The 16,611-nt window shown below is 36.0% G+C and overlaps 2 protein-coding genes across 2 annotated transcripts; one reads left to right on the forward strand and one right to left on the reverse strand.

Moving 5' to 3' along the window:
* Nucleotides 1-22: 22 nt before the first annotated feature.
* LOC143917228 (uncharacterized) lies at nucleotides 23-4,415 on the reverse strand. The gene is made up of 4 exons (XM_077438713.1): nucleotides 4,311-4,415; nucleotides 1,602-1,685; nucleotides 162-345; nucleotides 23-80 (listed from the first exon to the last, which is right to left on the reverse strand). Exons 1-4 carry the CDS (start codon nucleotides 4,413-4,415, stop codon nucleotides 64-66), a joined length of 390 nt encoding a protein of 129 aa, XP_077294839.1. The 3' UTR covers nucleotides 23-63.
* A 1,957-nt stretch (nucleotides 4,416-6,372) lies between these two features.
* On the forward strand, nucleotides 6,373-16,289 carry ScsbetaA (Succinyl-coenzyme A synthetase beta subunit, ADP-forming). Its single transcript, XM_077438918.1, has 9 exons — nucleotides 6,373-6,517; nucleotides 10,171-10,365; nucleotides 10,466-10,536; nucleotides 10,613-10,775; nucleotides 14,320-14,460; nucleotides 14,536-14,662; nucleotides 14,730-15,001; nucleotides 15,078-15,230; nucleotides 15,308-16,289. Exons 1-9 carry the CDS (start codon nucleotides 6,467-6,469, stop codon nucleotides 15,476-15,478), a joined length of 1,344 nt encoding a protein of 447 aa, XP_077295044.1. The 5' UTR covers nucleotides 6,373-6,466; the 3' UTR covers nucleotides 15,479-16,289.
* Nucleotides 16,290-16,611: the final 322 nt, after the last annotated feature.

Here is a 16,611-nt window from a genome sequence, read left to right on the forward strand (position 1 = left end):
TGCATTATTACTTTAGCAATTACCAGCGTACTCTTGATTCTGTTTTTGTCAAATTTTTGATAATCAACCGAAGGTTATATCTGTAGAAAAAAAAGGAAATCATAAATTACAATACAATAAGATCATGCAAATTTTTGTATTATATATGTATATAAATTTACTTGAAGGAAGTGGGAATGGTGTTGAGAATCCTGGGGGCAGTGTCAAAGTAGTTCCATTTAATGCTATAAATACAGGAACTCCTTGTCCTCCACCTCTTCCCCCGCCACCTCCACATTTGGCTGAATGAACATGGCCTGGTAGACCATGCTCTGCAGCATTGTTTACCCCAACTGCCATGCCATGCTGTTTATAAATAATTAAATATATACAATAAAAAAAAGTACACAATCACAATAATAAGCCAGTTTATAGTAATCAGGCCCGCCTTGAGAAGCTTGGCCGTCTGTGTCAAAAATATTTTTGCTGCCTCCCTCCCACCCCTCATTTCTAATATTTTTTCACGATTTTCAATAATTATTTCACTATTTTCAATCACTTCATTATTATTTCCCGATACTATAGAATCACATGGAGAACCACAAGCAATCGAACCGACCGCATTGTTTTTTGTGATAAATTTTAAAAGCGATTCCGAATATTTTCTTCTAATTTAGCTTTTTTTATTAATTTATATTGTGCGCCCGATAAACGTTTAGTTTTCCGTTGAGACATCGTTAATTTTAATGTTAAAAAATAAGAATTCGTTAATATTATAAAAACACCGAGTTATAATTTTATAAAATTCTTTAAACGATCGTTCGACAAAACTCGAGGAAAGACCGAAGACAACTGACGTAATAAAATTTCTAAAGTAAGCTTTTAAGTCGTAAGAGTGATACTTTTCAGAGAAATTTGTGAGTAATAAACTTCGTTGATATTATATTTGTATGGCATGGGTGCTCAACACGTGTGTTTTCGTCAAAAAAATATAATCCCAGTGGCGTTCAAATATTGTAAGGAACTAATTCTAAGAATTGTGCGTCGTAAACAAAATTTATTGTACCGAACACGGTCATTTTTCTTGTTCACGGTCACATCCTTGTTGCATGGGTTTACATTTGTTTCTCAGTACAAAATACAAAACAATACGAAAGGCGGCCGTGATAACATCCGGCAAAACATGTAGAAAAAAGTGTTATTTTTACCATTGTTCGCATTTTAGATTTTTGTTTCACATCTAGTAATAATGAAAAGGGATTTTTTTTTGGTTTGTGGACGGCCGCCTCAAAAAATTCGGCCATCGTGTGATTTGCACAATTTGCACAAATGGACGGTGCCGGCTCTGATAGTAATTAGCCACTTAGGCTTAAAGTTAAACAGTAAAACAATTTATATATGTATATATTATTAGTAACAATACAGCTTACGACGTGCGTACCATTTTGAAAAATTTTATATGTATATAAAAAATTTTATATTTCACTTTAAAATCCAAGTGATCTACAATCATAAACTGGCGATTTTATATAATCGGATATATAGCATGTGTAGAAAGAATAGAATGAGTGTGAAAACATATACTAAACATTTTATTTAAATTAAATAAATAAATAAATTACCACTAAGGCAACCAGCACCGTTATCGTCAAACAAATTGTGATTCCAATGAACTTCATAGTACCGACGAATCCTTGACTGTGTATCTAGTGAGTTCGAACCATTTCAATTTATACCCGATCTCAAATGCAAAATTAGAATTTTTTATGTAAGTTTGAATGGCAATCATTATATAATTGAATATTACTATCGCAATAAATGTAATAGGATAAAATTGTTATGGTGACATTGCGAACGATTAAATTAAATTTTTACAAGTTTCGTATGCATAACTACTAACTTCCGTTATGTTACAAAAAGCTGGTACCTGCAGTACAAAACGTACTTACATATATAATAAAAGCACGTGTATTAAAATTTTCAATAAATTTACAACACTTTATTGACGCTATTTTTCACAAAAGACATGTAAACTCGTTTATATATGTACTATGGACACAAATTACCTATAATTGCTCTTAAAATTGAATGTTGATGAGAATATTTCAAATGAGACTTCCGTGCCTTCATTTGAAAAGCACAATATATACCCGAATGTGAAATTGTATTGATTTTGATTGTATGGGTATATATGTACATACATACGTATTTTTGTAAATGATGTATAATACTGAATAGCTGTATAATGCAAAAATAAAATACGTAGAAAATTATACAACGGCAAAACTGATTGAGTTGTGGTAAATATGTTAGGTTCATCTTTATGTAATTAATTAAAAAAATTAAAAAAATAATAATATCTTATTTGTTTTATGTTTACCATGTGTTTCGCATAAATATTTAAATGTATCCAAATAATTATCAGCAAATCATCAAATTGAAACGAAACGTCAGCCTCAAAAAGTTAAAAAGACGTAGTGCAAATCATGAAGAAAGTTTCTGCCAACAGAAACGAATTTGACAACAACCAATCAGAAATGAATTACACACACATTTTGTTTTATATATGTTACAATTGTAATATATTTTAACTAGTTTGAAAATATGCCATCTAACGTGGTACCAACTACCATTCAAGTGTATTTTCAGTTGTAATATATTTTGACTAGTTGCAATATATTCCGTCTAACTAATGTAAGTTGATTCATATGGCGAATTGCATTACAACTGGTAAAAATGGTAAATGGATTATTTCGCACATTGCGATCGCGCAAACGACAATCTTTTGTGCGGAATAATCACTGAACCAGTACAAATATTTTACAATTGAAAATACCATTCAACTATAAGTTGGTACCAGGTAATATGGAGAGGTTTGGCTTTCGTGAAAACGTCATTCGACGTTAGAAAGTCACATTTTTTGTTTTGAACACATTCTTAGAGCTATCGTAATACAATACTCATTACCTTTATTCCTAATACCTAGCAAATATTAACGCATTATTGAATTCTAAAGCATTCGCAAAAACACCAGAGCTGTAAAAACTCAACTGTTATATTACAACTGGCACCCATTGTTTGAAGTGCATTTGCGCTCGTAGATATATAATTTGCTAGTTGAATTGTGTTCGAATATGAATGACTTTTTAGGGTAAACGGACTACTAGTCATATGTGAACCAGTCACAGGACAACCGGTCGCTCTAGATCGGTCACACGTGATCACCCGTCACACTAAAACTGGTCACACCCTAAAACTGGTCACGAGAAAACTGGTCACACCCTAAAATCGGTCACGAGAAAACTGGTTGATATTTTAATGTTAGCATCAAATACGACTGATGCTAACATTATTTAGGAATGTCAATCGTCACTTGACAACAATAAAACGCCTAAAGCCACTTCTATTGTTATATCATTTCTCTGTATACCTACGCAGAGAAATGTAATAACTAGTCACCGGACCCAGAAGGTGCCGCGCATTGTTCAAAGGTTGTAAATGCATTGTTAAAGGTTTGCCGAACCTTTTTTACAAAGGATTTACAACAATGGAACAATGGATAGCACTGTGACTATCCTACCTTTAGTAATAACATTTCTCTGTAATTTTTAAAGGTATTTTCATACTTAACAGAACTGCACGACTTCAGCACTGCACGGCTTCAGCACTACACGGCTTCAGCACTGCACGACTCCGTTTCAAATATGTCATTTTATGACATTTCTATACATATCTACCTACACGTCGCGGTCACGTCACGTTCACAGCACTTTGGCCAAGTGCAAGGCAAAATCGGCTTACTTATACATTACAGGCCATGACGATACGGCGCAATATTGCTTACGTCGTATTGTCGAGTACTTACAATATGAATGCATACACGTGCATTCGTAGCTACGCGTTAAAATACAAGTCAGCAAAAATGTTTCGGCGTTTATCGAACGAAAAATGATGTATAATCGCGTTGTTGATGGAAGAAGAAGCTCAAGAAGGCAATAAATAAACACGGAGGCGTTTTGATGTGCATCCAAGAGGAACAAGAGGAACAGGCTTTTCCTCCCGTATTCTGCGCGCGCACATTAAACAAGGCTGTATGACAAAAAGAGAGATATTTTCACCGCATGCCACGCATATATATTATATGAGTCGTCTAGTTCCAAAACCCGGTAAAAGCATTTCACTCATTTGTTGGTAAACGCAGTTTTTCTGCCACAACTTTGTTTAGTGGATTTCATTTACAAAGTTTTATTTTAATGGAAGATATACGATTTAAAGCTATTTTGCAATTCAGTTTTTTGGAAAATTTTTGAGATTAAATGAAATATTAAGACTTGAAAACGATTTTTCCGGTGTTTGTTCCCGAGTTGTCCTTTCATGGCGATTCCGTTCCTTTGCTCAAGATTTCTTTCGGATTGTTTTCTTTCTTGTATCTCCATCTTTGGTTTTTTCAATACTTCGAGACAGATCGTCCATGATAACAGCAATTATGAAGGAAATGCGGAAGGATAGTTGCACCCAGGTAACCGGCCGAAATGGCCGCCATCTTGCCATATGCAGTGCTCCGATTGGCTGTCGGCAGTTTTGCCGTTAATTCGAATGAAGAGAGAGAATTTTTGCCGTTCTTTGGAACAAAACAAGATTTTAAATATTTTTTTTTAGTCATTTAACTTGGTTTTAGAGAGAATTAAAGTATACAGTTATAGGACAGGTGGTCGAGTGAAAGGTTTCGACCGTTTCCCGGCCTATGGAAATTCAGTTGAGTTTGAAAGAGGATCGTTTATTTTTGTTCAATTTGGTACAATGGTTATTGTATGTACGAAGAGGTTTCTTCGGAGATGTGATCTAGTTGAACTCTAGAGGCTCACTCTGCCGGTGGAGGTTGCTGCGTTGCTTTATAAACGTTTTGGGTTGAAGTGTGTCGTGTGCACATCTTTTGTTCTTGGTACTCGCGCTGCCCTAGTTATGCTGCGAGCGTGGTTTTATGGGTTCATACGCTTGGACGTAGTTCGTGGTTTTTATGGGTTCAGTTTGTTTTTCCTTTGTTTCCCAGACGCGTGTATAGAAACACGTGTCGACCTGTAGGCGGGGTTCATGTATGTTGACCGTATCCCAGCCTAACGAAACACTGTTGTGCTTGTTTTATAAAGTTTTATTGTTTGCCTATGGTTGTACAAAGGTATTATATTTGGGCAAAAGTATGGCGTTCAGCGGTCTCTGGATATGGTAGAGTGTCGCTGGCTCGGCATTCGTTTATGTTCAGAAGGTCTCTGGATGCGGCAGTGTGTTGTTGGCTCGTCGTTCGGCTATGTTCAGAAGGTCTCTGGATGCGGCAGTGTGTTGTTGGCTCGTCGTTCGGCTATGTTCAGAAGGTCTCTGGATGCGGCAGTGTGTTGTTGGCTCGTCGTTCGGCTATGTTCAGAAGGTCTCTGGATGCGGCAGTGTGTTGCTGGCTCGTTCGGCTGGTTGATCTTCCAAGTCCGCGTGGTGTAGTGGTGGCAGGTCAGGAGCTGGATGTTGACTGGTCTGCTGCTGTGTGTCGACGCTTGCTGCTGTGGGTCGACTGGCGTTGTTTGGGTTGTACCTCCTTTTATAGTGTTTCTGGAATCACCTGACCCATGGTGGTGGTTGTTGATGCGTAAGCGAGGAATGCGCTTTTGTCGATGGGGTGGACTTTTCTGGAACGATTGGCGCCGTTCCGCTCGATGTAGTTTAATGGCGGCGGCGTGTTTCGACCGTTTTGGTTCCGCTCGACTGGCAGGGGCGTTCCGCTTGAGTTTAATATAATGGCTGCAGGTGTGCTTCAACTGGTTTTGTTTCCGCTCGACTGGTAGGGGCGTTCCGCTTGAGTGTGAGGGGTGGAACTGTCTCGAAGGTTTTGGCGATTGATTCCAAGAAGTGCACGTGTTGTTTACGTGTGTGAGTTCTGCGCGGAATGTGGTTTGTTGTTGTGGAATATTCTCGAATGTTTCGATGACGATGACGATGACGAGATTCCTACAGACCTTTTTACGAGGCGAGCGTGTGCCATGCGTTAATGACTTTCCTGGATATGTGTCGCAGTGACTTGATGAGATAATTTCAGTTGTACTATATGCCTACACAGTATTGTGTGAAAATATTCCTAGAATCGAAATACAATTTTATCTCAGTTTTGACCAAATATGGAGATACCGGGCTTTGGAACTAAACGACTCATATATACAGAGTACCGTTTACCATGCACCCTTTTTTTGATCTTTCGACTTAAGATCTTTCGATTTTCAATATTTGCCTTCCGATATTTGCTTTTTCGACCTTTTCGGTGCCGAGGTTGATATTTGCACAATTCACCACTCGTACGAAATTGCACAATTCGAATTACGCAGACAGTATATCGCCGCAGTGACGTTCATGGCTAGCATTGGCTTCGAGACGAGCAATTGGCAGCAGTGCATCGGCGGCAGTCGGTCCCACCAGCGACAGCAGACAGCAGACAGTCTGACACAGGATGTCGTTGTGGTTGCAGAGAACGTTGAGGCACGAAGGCCTGATCGCCAGGGTTAGTCCACCGCTCACTCGCTCACTCTCCCACCCTCCCACTCGCTGTGTCAGGGGCCGAGCCCACTCTCGGGGGCCCGAGAGTCAGGGGGCGCAGCCTCCGCGCCCCCTCTCGAAATAATGTTCAGGGTCAGCTGTTTTTTGACGTGCGCTAACATTGCCCCAGTTTGCGCGATCTATTACATAGCGCCCGCTAATTTTAACCGGCCGCAATGTCTTTTCTTCTTTCATTCTTTTCCACGATTCCCGGAAAATCGATGACGTAATTTACAGTGGCGCGTGATTCCCGCGGGCTTTTTCTTCTTTTGGCACGTGTCTCCAAACGTGTGACGAAACGGGCTTCAATGCTATTAGGGTCAAGGTCACGCTTTTCGCCAAACTCAGCTCGGACGAAAATAGATCGACTTACATACAATTACAATTACAGCGATGGTCTTGTTTTTTTATTTATTTTTTTATATTTGTTTAATATCAGTGTTGAAGAGTGATCGTCGACATATGATATGATAGGCACATGTGTGTCACTTCGCTTGGCAGGCCTACGATATAATATGTTTATTATTATACTTGAGGGGTCGTTGATTCGTACGATTGAATTGAACAATTGCTCCGTGATGATTTAATCCAATTCGAATTGGGTTTGTTGTGCTGTTGATCCGAATCGGCTTCGTACAATTCGGTATATTGCGTAGGAAGTATCCGAACCGATGTTGATATAGATCACATGTTGAATACTATCGTGGAATACTGAAGTGTGTATTTTTGCCAAAAAGATCTGACCCATATTAAGATTTTTGTTTGTAACGTGAAAGATGAATTAAAAAATTTGCTCGTTACCGAAGTAAACACCATTATAATGTTATTTACTCTTTAGGTAATTATTCTTGAAAAATTAATTACACTAATGTATGTATGTTGTATAAATACAACGATTTATGCTTAAACATTTGACCCCCTTTGAAATTGTTAATAAATCTTGATTAAATATTGATTATTTTCCTGCAAATATAATTGTTTTGCTTTTTTTATATAAGCTTTCTGTATATAGGGATAGGAATTTCAAATCTTCTTTCTCGTTTGCTCGGTGCTGAACATTTCTATCGTCTGGAATCCGGTGGTTTATCTGACTCTACTCCTCCCTGCATTGTGGCAAGTTGAAAGTCAGTTCTTTAATTTCATCTGACCATCTTATGGGAGACCGACTGTCCTCTCGCTCGGCTTCCCTCTATTGTTCTAGTGGATACCAGTTTTTCTAGACTTTCCACATTCTTCCTGGCAGTGCCGGCGTTACACCCAATGGCGCCCTCGGGCATTTTTTTCTAAACACCCTTGGAAAAAAATTTCGCCTTTGGCGCTCTAATCTAAAATTTTGTATGGCTTTTGGCGCTCTAATTTTAAAATTTAAAGCGATTTTGACACATCGAGTGGTGCCCTAACTTATTTGGCGCCCTCGTGCCCTAAAACCGGCACTACTTCCTGGCAATATGGCCAAACTAGGAAAGAATTCTTGGTGCCACTTTAGTGTGCGGTCTAGCTTCACATATCTACTTTAGTATGCGATCTACCTTCACATTTTTACTTTAATATGCGGTCTCAGTTCTCGCGTATGACAGTGAGACTGAATAATACCGACCCTAACAACCTAATCTTAAATTAATAGGGCCAACCCTAACTTAACCTAACCTAACCTGACCCTTATATAAATAGGTGTTGGCTGCTAAGATATGTTTTTTTTGTGAAAATATTGACGAAATAAAATTAAAAAAAAAATATATCTTAGCAGCCAACACCTATTTATTTAAGGGTCAGGATAGGTTAAGTTAAGTTAAGGTTGGTCGGTATTGTCTTCGCTGCTGAAGATATTTTGATAGAAATGCTTCGGCAACATTATAGGGCGGCAGCAAAAAAACAAAAATTATAATAATCAAGTCGTTGCTACGGTACATATAAAAAAAAAATAGTCGACTGCGATTTAAAGATAGATTGCATGCTAAGGTAGACCGCATACTAATGTAGAACCGAATTCTTTTTCTCCGTATTTTTGAAAATCTCCCTGAAAGCCACCTCTGTCAGCTCTTCGAGGATGGAGATATTCGTTCGTCTTGCAGACCATGCATCTAATGCATCTAACATGTCCCTTTCTCTTAGTTGAATAGTGGTGTATATTTGTGAGGTGCATTTTCTCTATCTATAATATCTGATAGATAGAGAAAAAGCTATGTTTTATCTCTTGATTATCCGAACAAATACACAGTTTGAGTACTTTTGCATGTGCAAAAAAAAAAACGCTAGTACGTCTAATTTATACCGTCACGACCCTTGGCAGAACTCACCCCCTAGAGTGTTTTCGGTGATGCTTGTTGAAATAATGTGGTGCAGGAGACGTTCGTGCATTTTGCAGTCCATAAAATGCGCAACATCTGTCTCCAATACTACATTACGAAGACATTGAACATGTCCTTCATACAATGCAATGGGGATCATCAGAGATCGCACCAACGGATTTTCGTTTTTTTTCTCACTATAGATTGAACCTTGTATTGCCATTTACAATCCTTTTTGAAAACTTCTATACACTATTGTGCCCGTTGATATTTCAACGAGTTGTTTAGGAAAGGATTTATACATGAACCACACCCGAGGCATTGTCAATAATGGTTTCAACATGCATAAAGGCGCAAACATACAGAATCGTACGACACGGCATGCTTAGGGAGTCTCCAGCTGTGAATAGGCGTGTCTTATGTCATTATCAATTCTTACAATCTTATTATTCGACAAGTTTCTCCCACATTTCTTCAAATGTGGGAATTACCGTTGTCGATCACTGTCAATGCATGGATAAAATATCACCGAAAAAATCCAGTGGCTGAGTTTTTGCCATAGCATATATCAGGCGTGCTAGCGTTTTTTTTTACATGTGCAAAACTATCTAAAAAAAACACGTGCCGCGTGCCACTCTGTGTGGCTTGCGCCCTAATTCTATCCCCACACGCCCACCCGGCCGTCTTTGGATGATTTTTGATGACTTTCATTATATATTTTAAGAATTTTCTTTACCTAAACAAAAACTGTATATTATTCATGGAATTTTTGCACAATTAAGCATTTAAATTTATTTTTGATTATCAATTATACGGCATATTAGACGGTACAAAAGTACAAAAGTTATTATTTTCGTATATTTAAAAAAAAATCAATACATAATTATCAATTTGAATAGAATAGTGTATTATGTATAGTACATATAAAAAAGCGAGTGTATTTGCATGTTATATTGAAATACGACTTGACGTTTATATCATCAAATAAATTACCATTTTTTAGACGATTTGTTTATAAACAATATACATATGTTCATATCATAATTATTACGTGTTGTTTACATATATAGTACGTAATAAGTAGCGTTGTTTTGCTGTTAAAAAGTCATACATTGACCGGTCACGTGCTCAATTTGCATACCAATAATATTATCAACGGTCTTTTGTTGTTCTATAATATGTAAATGTATACAAATTATCGTTTTGAAGGACGACGTATGAATATGATTCGGAACCCCGAGTGTCAAAAAAAATTGCACAGTCGTGACATTCAATTGACACGCCGGTAGTATTTATGTTTTACATTAACAATATTCTTGGTGTTGCGTAGGTTTTGTGTGCCAATAATTGGCCGAGCAACAATGCACAACCCGTCCGAAAGTTGAACGTCCACGAACACATCAGCTACACGTTGCTCAACGATGCCGGTATTCCAGTGCCGAAATTCAGCGTCGCCGGCACCAAGCAAGAAGCCATCGAGCATGCCAAGAATCTCAATTCGAAGGATATCGTTTTGAAAGCTCAGGTACATATATATATATATATATATATATGCAATGTCCACACTCGCTTTATTCTTGCTTATGTATGGAGATGTTTTGATTATGTATTGAATTTGTTTGCAGGTTCTTGCCGGCGGTAGGGGAAAAGGCCATTTCAAGAGCGGTCTCAAAGGCGGAGTGCGAATGGTGCACGAGTAATTATTTTTAATTGGTTTCATACGTGGCGTGTCGTTGATTGTTTCGTGTTCCTGATGGTTCGTTTGTTTGCAGGCCGGAAGAAGCCGGAGAGCTGTCCCATCAGATGTTGGGTCAGCTGCTCATCACGAAGCAGACGGGCGAAGCCGGTCGCATCTGCAACAAAGTCATGGTCACCGAAAGGAAGTTCCCCAGGAGAGAGTTCTACTTTGCCATCATGATGGAGAGAGCTTTCGCTGTAATTGTTTTATTTTTTTTTATTAGATCTGTCGTGATTCATTGAACGATTCGAAGTTCAAACGTTCGAAAGTGGACTATTTCTTATCTGAGTGGACCTTATTCTCGCTCGTTCAAGTGCGTTCAATCACGATCGTTGTTTACTTATCGGATTAATGTTTGTTCAATTTTTGACAGTATTTTTAATGATGTATTTTTTTATTAACTGGTTTTGTTTTAACCATTCCGATGTTGATAGATGATTTATCGTCTTGCGTTTTGATCGAAAACTGTCGAATGAATTGTCTACGATGTCGCGAGCCCGTAATGGAGGAGACATTTTATAAATACAATATTTGGGATATGTAATCAGAGAAATGTTATAATAATAGTATTACGCGGTGCGTCTCCATAACTACGCTACAACGCATGGAATACAATCAGGGTCACATCACATATTCACTACTCAAATTAAAGTTTTATTTTGATATAGATTTATTTACAATTTGAGAATATTTATTTATTTAATAGTTTTTGACCATTATGGCATTACAGGAAGAACCTAATGCGCCACAATGGCCTACATTTGAAAAAGATATAGAAACATGATATAAAAACAAGTTAACTGTAAATAAAGGAAAAAAGCAAAAGCAGAAAACATGGTAAAATAAAATAATAAAAAAAAAAGTAACAAAAGGAAAATAATACATCATTCAGAGAGAAAAAAAATAACAAAAGTGTAAAAATTAAAAATAAAATCCATAAATCCCATTCTTTGTTTACACTGAACAAAATTAAAATAGTATATAAAAATATACAAAGGAGAAAGAAAAAGTAAAATAAAATAAAACAAAATATAAATAAAATCACAGCGAGGCCCAAATGGAAGAGAGTAGATTAAGATCCCACTCATTCATCACATTCAAATTAAGAAAGTAATGATGAGCGCAGGTTACCAGATAAATATATTAAAATAATATCCGATAATCTACGCTCCCCAAGGTGGAAAATATCACATTCAGGGACAGCAGCAACGATTTCATTGAGAAGTCGAATAGCTCTTGGAATAGGAGCCATTCGAAAAAGAACTGTGCGAGCAGCAGGTACAACCATCAAATGACGATGTCTACCACGCACATAATTATTAGGGACATAAAGTCCCAACTGTTCCAGCAACAAAGGGCATGACGTATTACCACGCAATAGCTGGAGAACGAAACGAATTAACGAGAAGTTTCTCCGAAGTTCAAGGTAATTATACCCAAGCATGCCCAAAAGGAAAGGAGTAGGATAGAGATATGGGTAGTACCCATACTCTTTCTTATAAAGAAAACGAAGAAATGCTTTTTGCACTTTTTCTATAATAAGAGAGTAGTTTGCTTCATGCGGATTCCACACAATTGCATTATACTCTAGCTTACTTCTAACAAGCGAGTTGAAAAGCAAGCGAGAAGACAAGGGGTTGGATATATGTATATGGTGGTGTTGGGCGTCGGTGGCCAATTCGTTTCTTTTCTCAGTTGGCGGATTATTTTTATCCACTTTTTTGTATTTGTCTGTCCTCGGGAAGTCTTAAATTAACGTGTAATGTATAGTTTCAACAAAAATATGTATAATATGAAAATGAACGATGTTTATATTAATTAAACTTAAATAATTGGTTATTAATGTAATTGGGTATTCGGCGCCACCAAGAGAAATGTTTTTACATTTATTTAAAAATAATTTTTACATTACTCTGGTGCCACCCCTGAAATTTTATGTAGAATGCGGGCGATCGCCATGACACTTTTAAAAACTGTCAAACTACGATGTCAATTGAATAATATGTTACTTGAATGATCAATTTACTTATAAAAATGTATCGCATGTTGTGTATTGTGTGTTGTTGAATGCATTGTGCAATTTTTAACGATGCACTTGCCCAGAGAAGTTTTTATCGGACATACGTCTACCACCAAGCATCAAATACGACTGATGCTAAAATTATTTAGGAATGTCTGTGGACAATCGTCACTTGACAGCAATGTAACGCCTAAAGCCACTTCTATTGTTATAACGTTTCTCTGGGTACAGCCCTTGCGGTGGATTCGCATCGTCTCCTCATTCCATCCCCGCACGCTCGCCCGGTCATCCGCATACAAATTAACATGTGTATGTATGTATGTGTGTCCTAGTCAGTGTTCATGGCCCGATCTTCTGCACAACCAGCATATTATGCTTTCGAGCAGAGTGGTAATACGTTCGAGTCTTTCATCCTTATAAAAATGTTCGTTATAGTGCGTTCATCCTTATAAAAATGTATCCCATGTTGTGTATTGTGTGTTTTTGAATGCACTTGCCCATCTTGCGAGTAATATAAACAAACAGAGAAGTTTTTATCAAATACGACTGATGCTAAAATTATTTGAAAATGTCTGGACATTCCTCACTTGTGACAACAATATGACGCCTAAAGCCACTTCTATTATTATAACATTTCTCTGTATGTAATATTTAATAGCGTATTGTTTTTTATTTTTTTTTTTGGGAAACAAACAATTTTTTGTATGTATTTATTTATGTTGCATTTAATTTTTTTTTTATATAAAACTAGTGTTTCCACTCGGCATGGCTCAGTATTTATAATCTGCTTAAACATGGCCAAATCTGATATTAAACAATCATTTGTTTTTTTATTAAATTTATTTGATTCGAAAAAAATGTATATCTAATGACAGCCAATCAGAAGCGAATTTGACGACAACCAATCAGAAACGAGTTACACACACTTTGTTTTATATATACGTTGCAGTTGTAATATATTTTGACTAGTTTGAATATCTTCCATCTAACCTATGTAGTACCATTATAGTTTAAGTGTATTTTCAGTTTTAATATATTTCGTCTAACACACTTAAGTTGATTCCTATGGTGAATTATATGCCAACTGGTCAAAATATATTACAACTGAAAATACTGTTCAATTATAAATTGGTACCAGGTTAGATGGAGAGGTTAGGTTTTTTTAAAAACGTCACTTGACTAGTAAATTGATATGGAAAGTTACATTTTTTGTTTTGAGTCATCGTAATACAGTAATCATTACCTTTATTTTTAATACCTAGTAAATATCAACGCATTATTGAATTCTAAAGTATTCGCAAAAACATCAAATCTGTCAAAACTCAATTGTTATATTACAACTGGCGCACATTGTTGAAAGTGTATTTGCGTTTGTAGAGATATAATTTACTAGTTGAATTGTATTCCAATATGAATTGCCTATAACATCATTCGGAATATATTACAACTGAAAATACACTTCGACTTTAACATGTGTATATAAGATTTGAATATGAAAAAATGAGAACATTCTATGATCATCCAAACTGAGCAGTTTCCAGCCTTTTGAAAACTCATGTTTCAGTTGTTTTCAGTTGAATGAAATAATTTAATATATGTACATATATGTAGTTCCTTGAAAGTTTGTCAAAACAAGGTATCATAACGTAAATATGAAATTGGTACATTTTGATCATAGTTAGATTGTTATAATCTGATTTTTTTTCCTTTTATTATTTAAGGGTCCAGTAATCATCGCTTCTTCAGAAGGTGGTGTTAATATTGAAGACGTAGCTCGCGATAATCCCGATGCTATTTGCTATGAACCGATCGATATCATACAGGGTATTACCAGACAGCAGGCTTTATCTGTTGCTGAAAAGGTTATACTTTTTCTTTTTATGAATGAATGCATAGTGAATATTATAGTATTTGTTTGATGCAAATTTATTTTACAGGTCGGCTTGGGTGAAAGGAAGGAACAAACTGCCGATATGTTGATCAAAATGTACGATCTGTTTGTGAAGAAGGACGCTCTCCTCGTTGAGATTAACCCTTATGCCGAAGACGCCAAAACCGGAGACTGTAAATATTCAATCTGATGCTGTTTTGACTTTTGTTGTGAAAATTTGTTTATATTTTGTATGTTTAGTTTTCAGTCTCGACGCTAAGTTCCGGTTTGACGACAACGCTGAATTTAGGCAAAAGGAATTGTTCGCTTTGCGCGACACAACGCAAGAAGATCCTAAGGAAGTCGACGCTGCCAAATTTGATCTTAACTACATCGCTTTGGACGGTAGCATCGGTTGCATGGTCAACGGAGCCGGATTAGCCATGGCTACAATGGACATCATCTCTCTGCACGGCGGTAAGCCTGCGAATTTCTTGGACGTCGGAGGTGGTGCTTCAACGAAAGCCGTCTATGTAATGTCATTTTTTCATATGTATTTGCATCATATTATATTATTATATGTCGGAAATATAATTTTTGGTGTTTTAGGAAGCGTTCAAAATCATCAGCTCAGATCCGAAGGTGCAGGCTATATTAGTCAATATTTTCGGTGGTATTATGAGGTGTGACGTAATCGCTGAGGGTATCATCCAGGCTACTAAAGAACTCAACTTGAAGATTCCGATCATCTGTCGGCTTCAAGTAAATTTTTTGCCAATGTACATATATTATTATAGTTTTTATGAATTGTGTTTATTTGAAATATGATTTGTTTTTAGGGTACTATGGTTAACGAGGCTAAGAAGTTGATTGCGGAGTCGGGTCTTCGTATTTTGCCCAGAGACGATTTGGACGAGGCTGCGACTCTCGCTGTACAACTGTCGGACATCATCACTCTCGCAAAACAAGCCCATTTGGACGTTAAATTTGAAATTCCTAAATATCAATAAACTCGAATGCTTATAGGATTAATACTATTATACATCAATATTTATATCCTTAAGTAATTTGATGGAGCAATTTTTATTCGTCTCGGAAATATGAGACGAATATTTATTGTTTATGTTGAAAATATTGTTAACGAAACGTTGCTTGTTTTAAAAACAAATCTTTATTATTAAAAAAATAAATCTGTTTTTCGATTAGGTTTTGTTACATTGAAAAAATAAATAAATAGTTAAGGATCCATAATTTAATACATATAAGGCTTTTCAAACGTTCGTCTAACGTTACTACACAAAAGAAAATCTGACAGTATTTTGTAATTAATTTATGAATGTGCCTACGGTGATTTTATTTTTTTTAATTGAGATTTTCTATCGTTGAATATGAAACGTATTTTTTTATTTATTTTACCTTATATGATATGAATATATTCGCGTCTTTTTCAATATACTTATACATAACTATTGATATGCCTTTTCGATGTAAAATTATTCTTAATTTATTTTGTCAGCACTGCTCGATGTAGACATTAAACAGCACCAGTTACTTTGTATTTCCATTGTGAAGAATGAGGAAATGTACTGTTATTCTAGTATTATATCTCCAATGAAAAAAAATTAGTTTAATATTTATTTGTGTGTAATGTGATATTTAAATTCATTTTTCTTTTCACATCTTCACGTCGATTATAAATGTGTAATAAATATATCGATTTTTCGAAAAATGTTTAATTTCGTTTGGAGTGGAAATGTTTACTGTTTATTTTTGTATGCTCACTTTTCTCAAATTAATTTATTTGAAGTGTATAATTTATATTTTAAAAATATAAATATATATATTCTTTATTTATTTTACTGAGCTTTTGAAGGATAGTAGGTACCTTCTTCAAAATTGATCTTTGAAATGCTACAATGTGATTTGAAATTACAAATTAGAAACGCAAAATGAGAGAGTTAAAAGTATTTCTGAGTTGTTTTACAACAGAATGGGACATGTAATTTTATATCTCATTACAGAGAGTAGTTACGCCATTATGAAATAAATAAAAATATATTGACAAACTAATTTTCTTTTCATTTTCCCCCATCTCATGTTTACATAGTTCGCTTATATAAATAGTTAACATATGATTCATATG

This window comes from Arctopsyche grandis, chromosome 9 (assembly GCF_051622035.1).
Source record: "Arctopsyche grandis isolate Sample6627 chromosome 9, ASM5162203v2, whole genome shotgun sequence".
Lineage (NCBI taxonomy): Eukaryota > Metazoa > Arthropoda > Insecta > Trichoptera > Hydropsychidae > Arctopsyche > Arctopsyche grandis.

Excerpts from the sequence above, each read along its gene's own strand:
- ScsbetaA (XM_077438918.1), top strand. The coding sequence starts at position 6,467 with ATGTCGTTGTGGTTGCAGAGAACGTTGAGGCACGAAGGCCTGATCGCC. Across the intron at positions 10,537-10,612 it reads GGAGTGCGAATGGTGCACGA|GCCGGAAGAAGCCGGAGAGC; the intron begins GTAATTATTTTT and ends GTTTGTTTGCAG. Across the intron at positions 15,231-15,307 it reads CGATCATCTGTCGGCTTCAA|GGTACTATGGTTAACGAGGC; the intron begins GTAAATTTTTTG and ends ATTTGTTTTTAG.
- LOC143917228 (XM_077438713.1), bottom strand. The coding sequence starts at position 4,415 with ATGGAGATACAAGAAAGAAAACAATCCGAAAGAAATCTTGAGCAAAGG. Across the intron at positions 1,686-4,310 it reads ACCGGAAAAATCGTTTTCAA|ATACACAGTCAAGGATTCGT; the intron begins GTCTTAATATTT and ends CGAACTCACTAG. Across the intron at positions 346-1,601 it reads CGGTGCTGGTTGCCTTAGTG|CATGGCATGGCAGTTGGGGT; the intron begins GTAATTTATTTA and ends ATTTATAAACAG.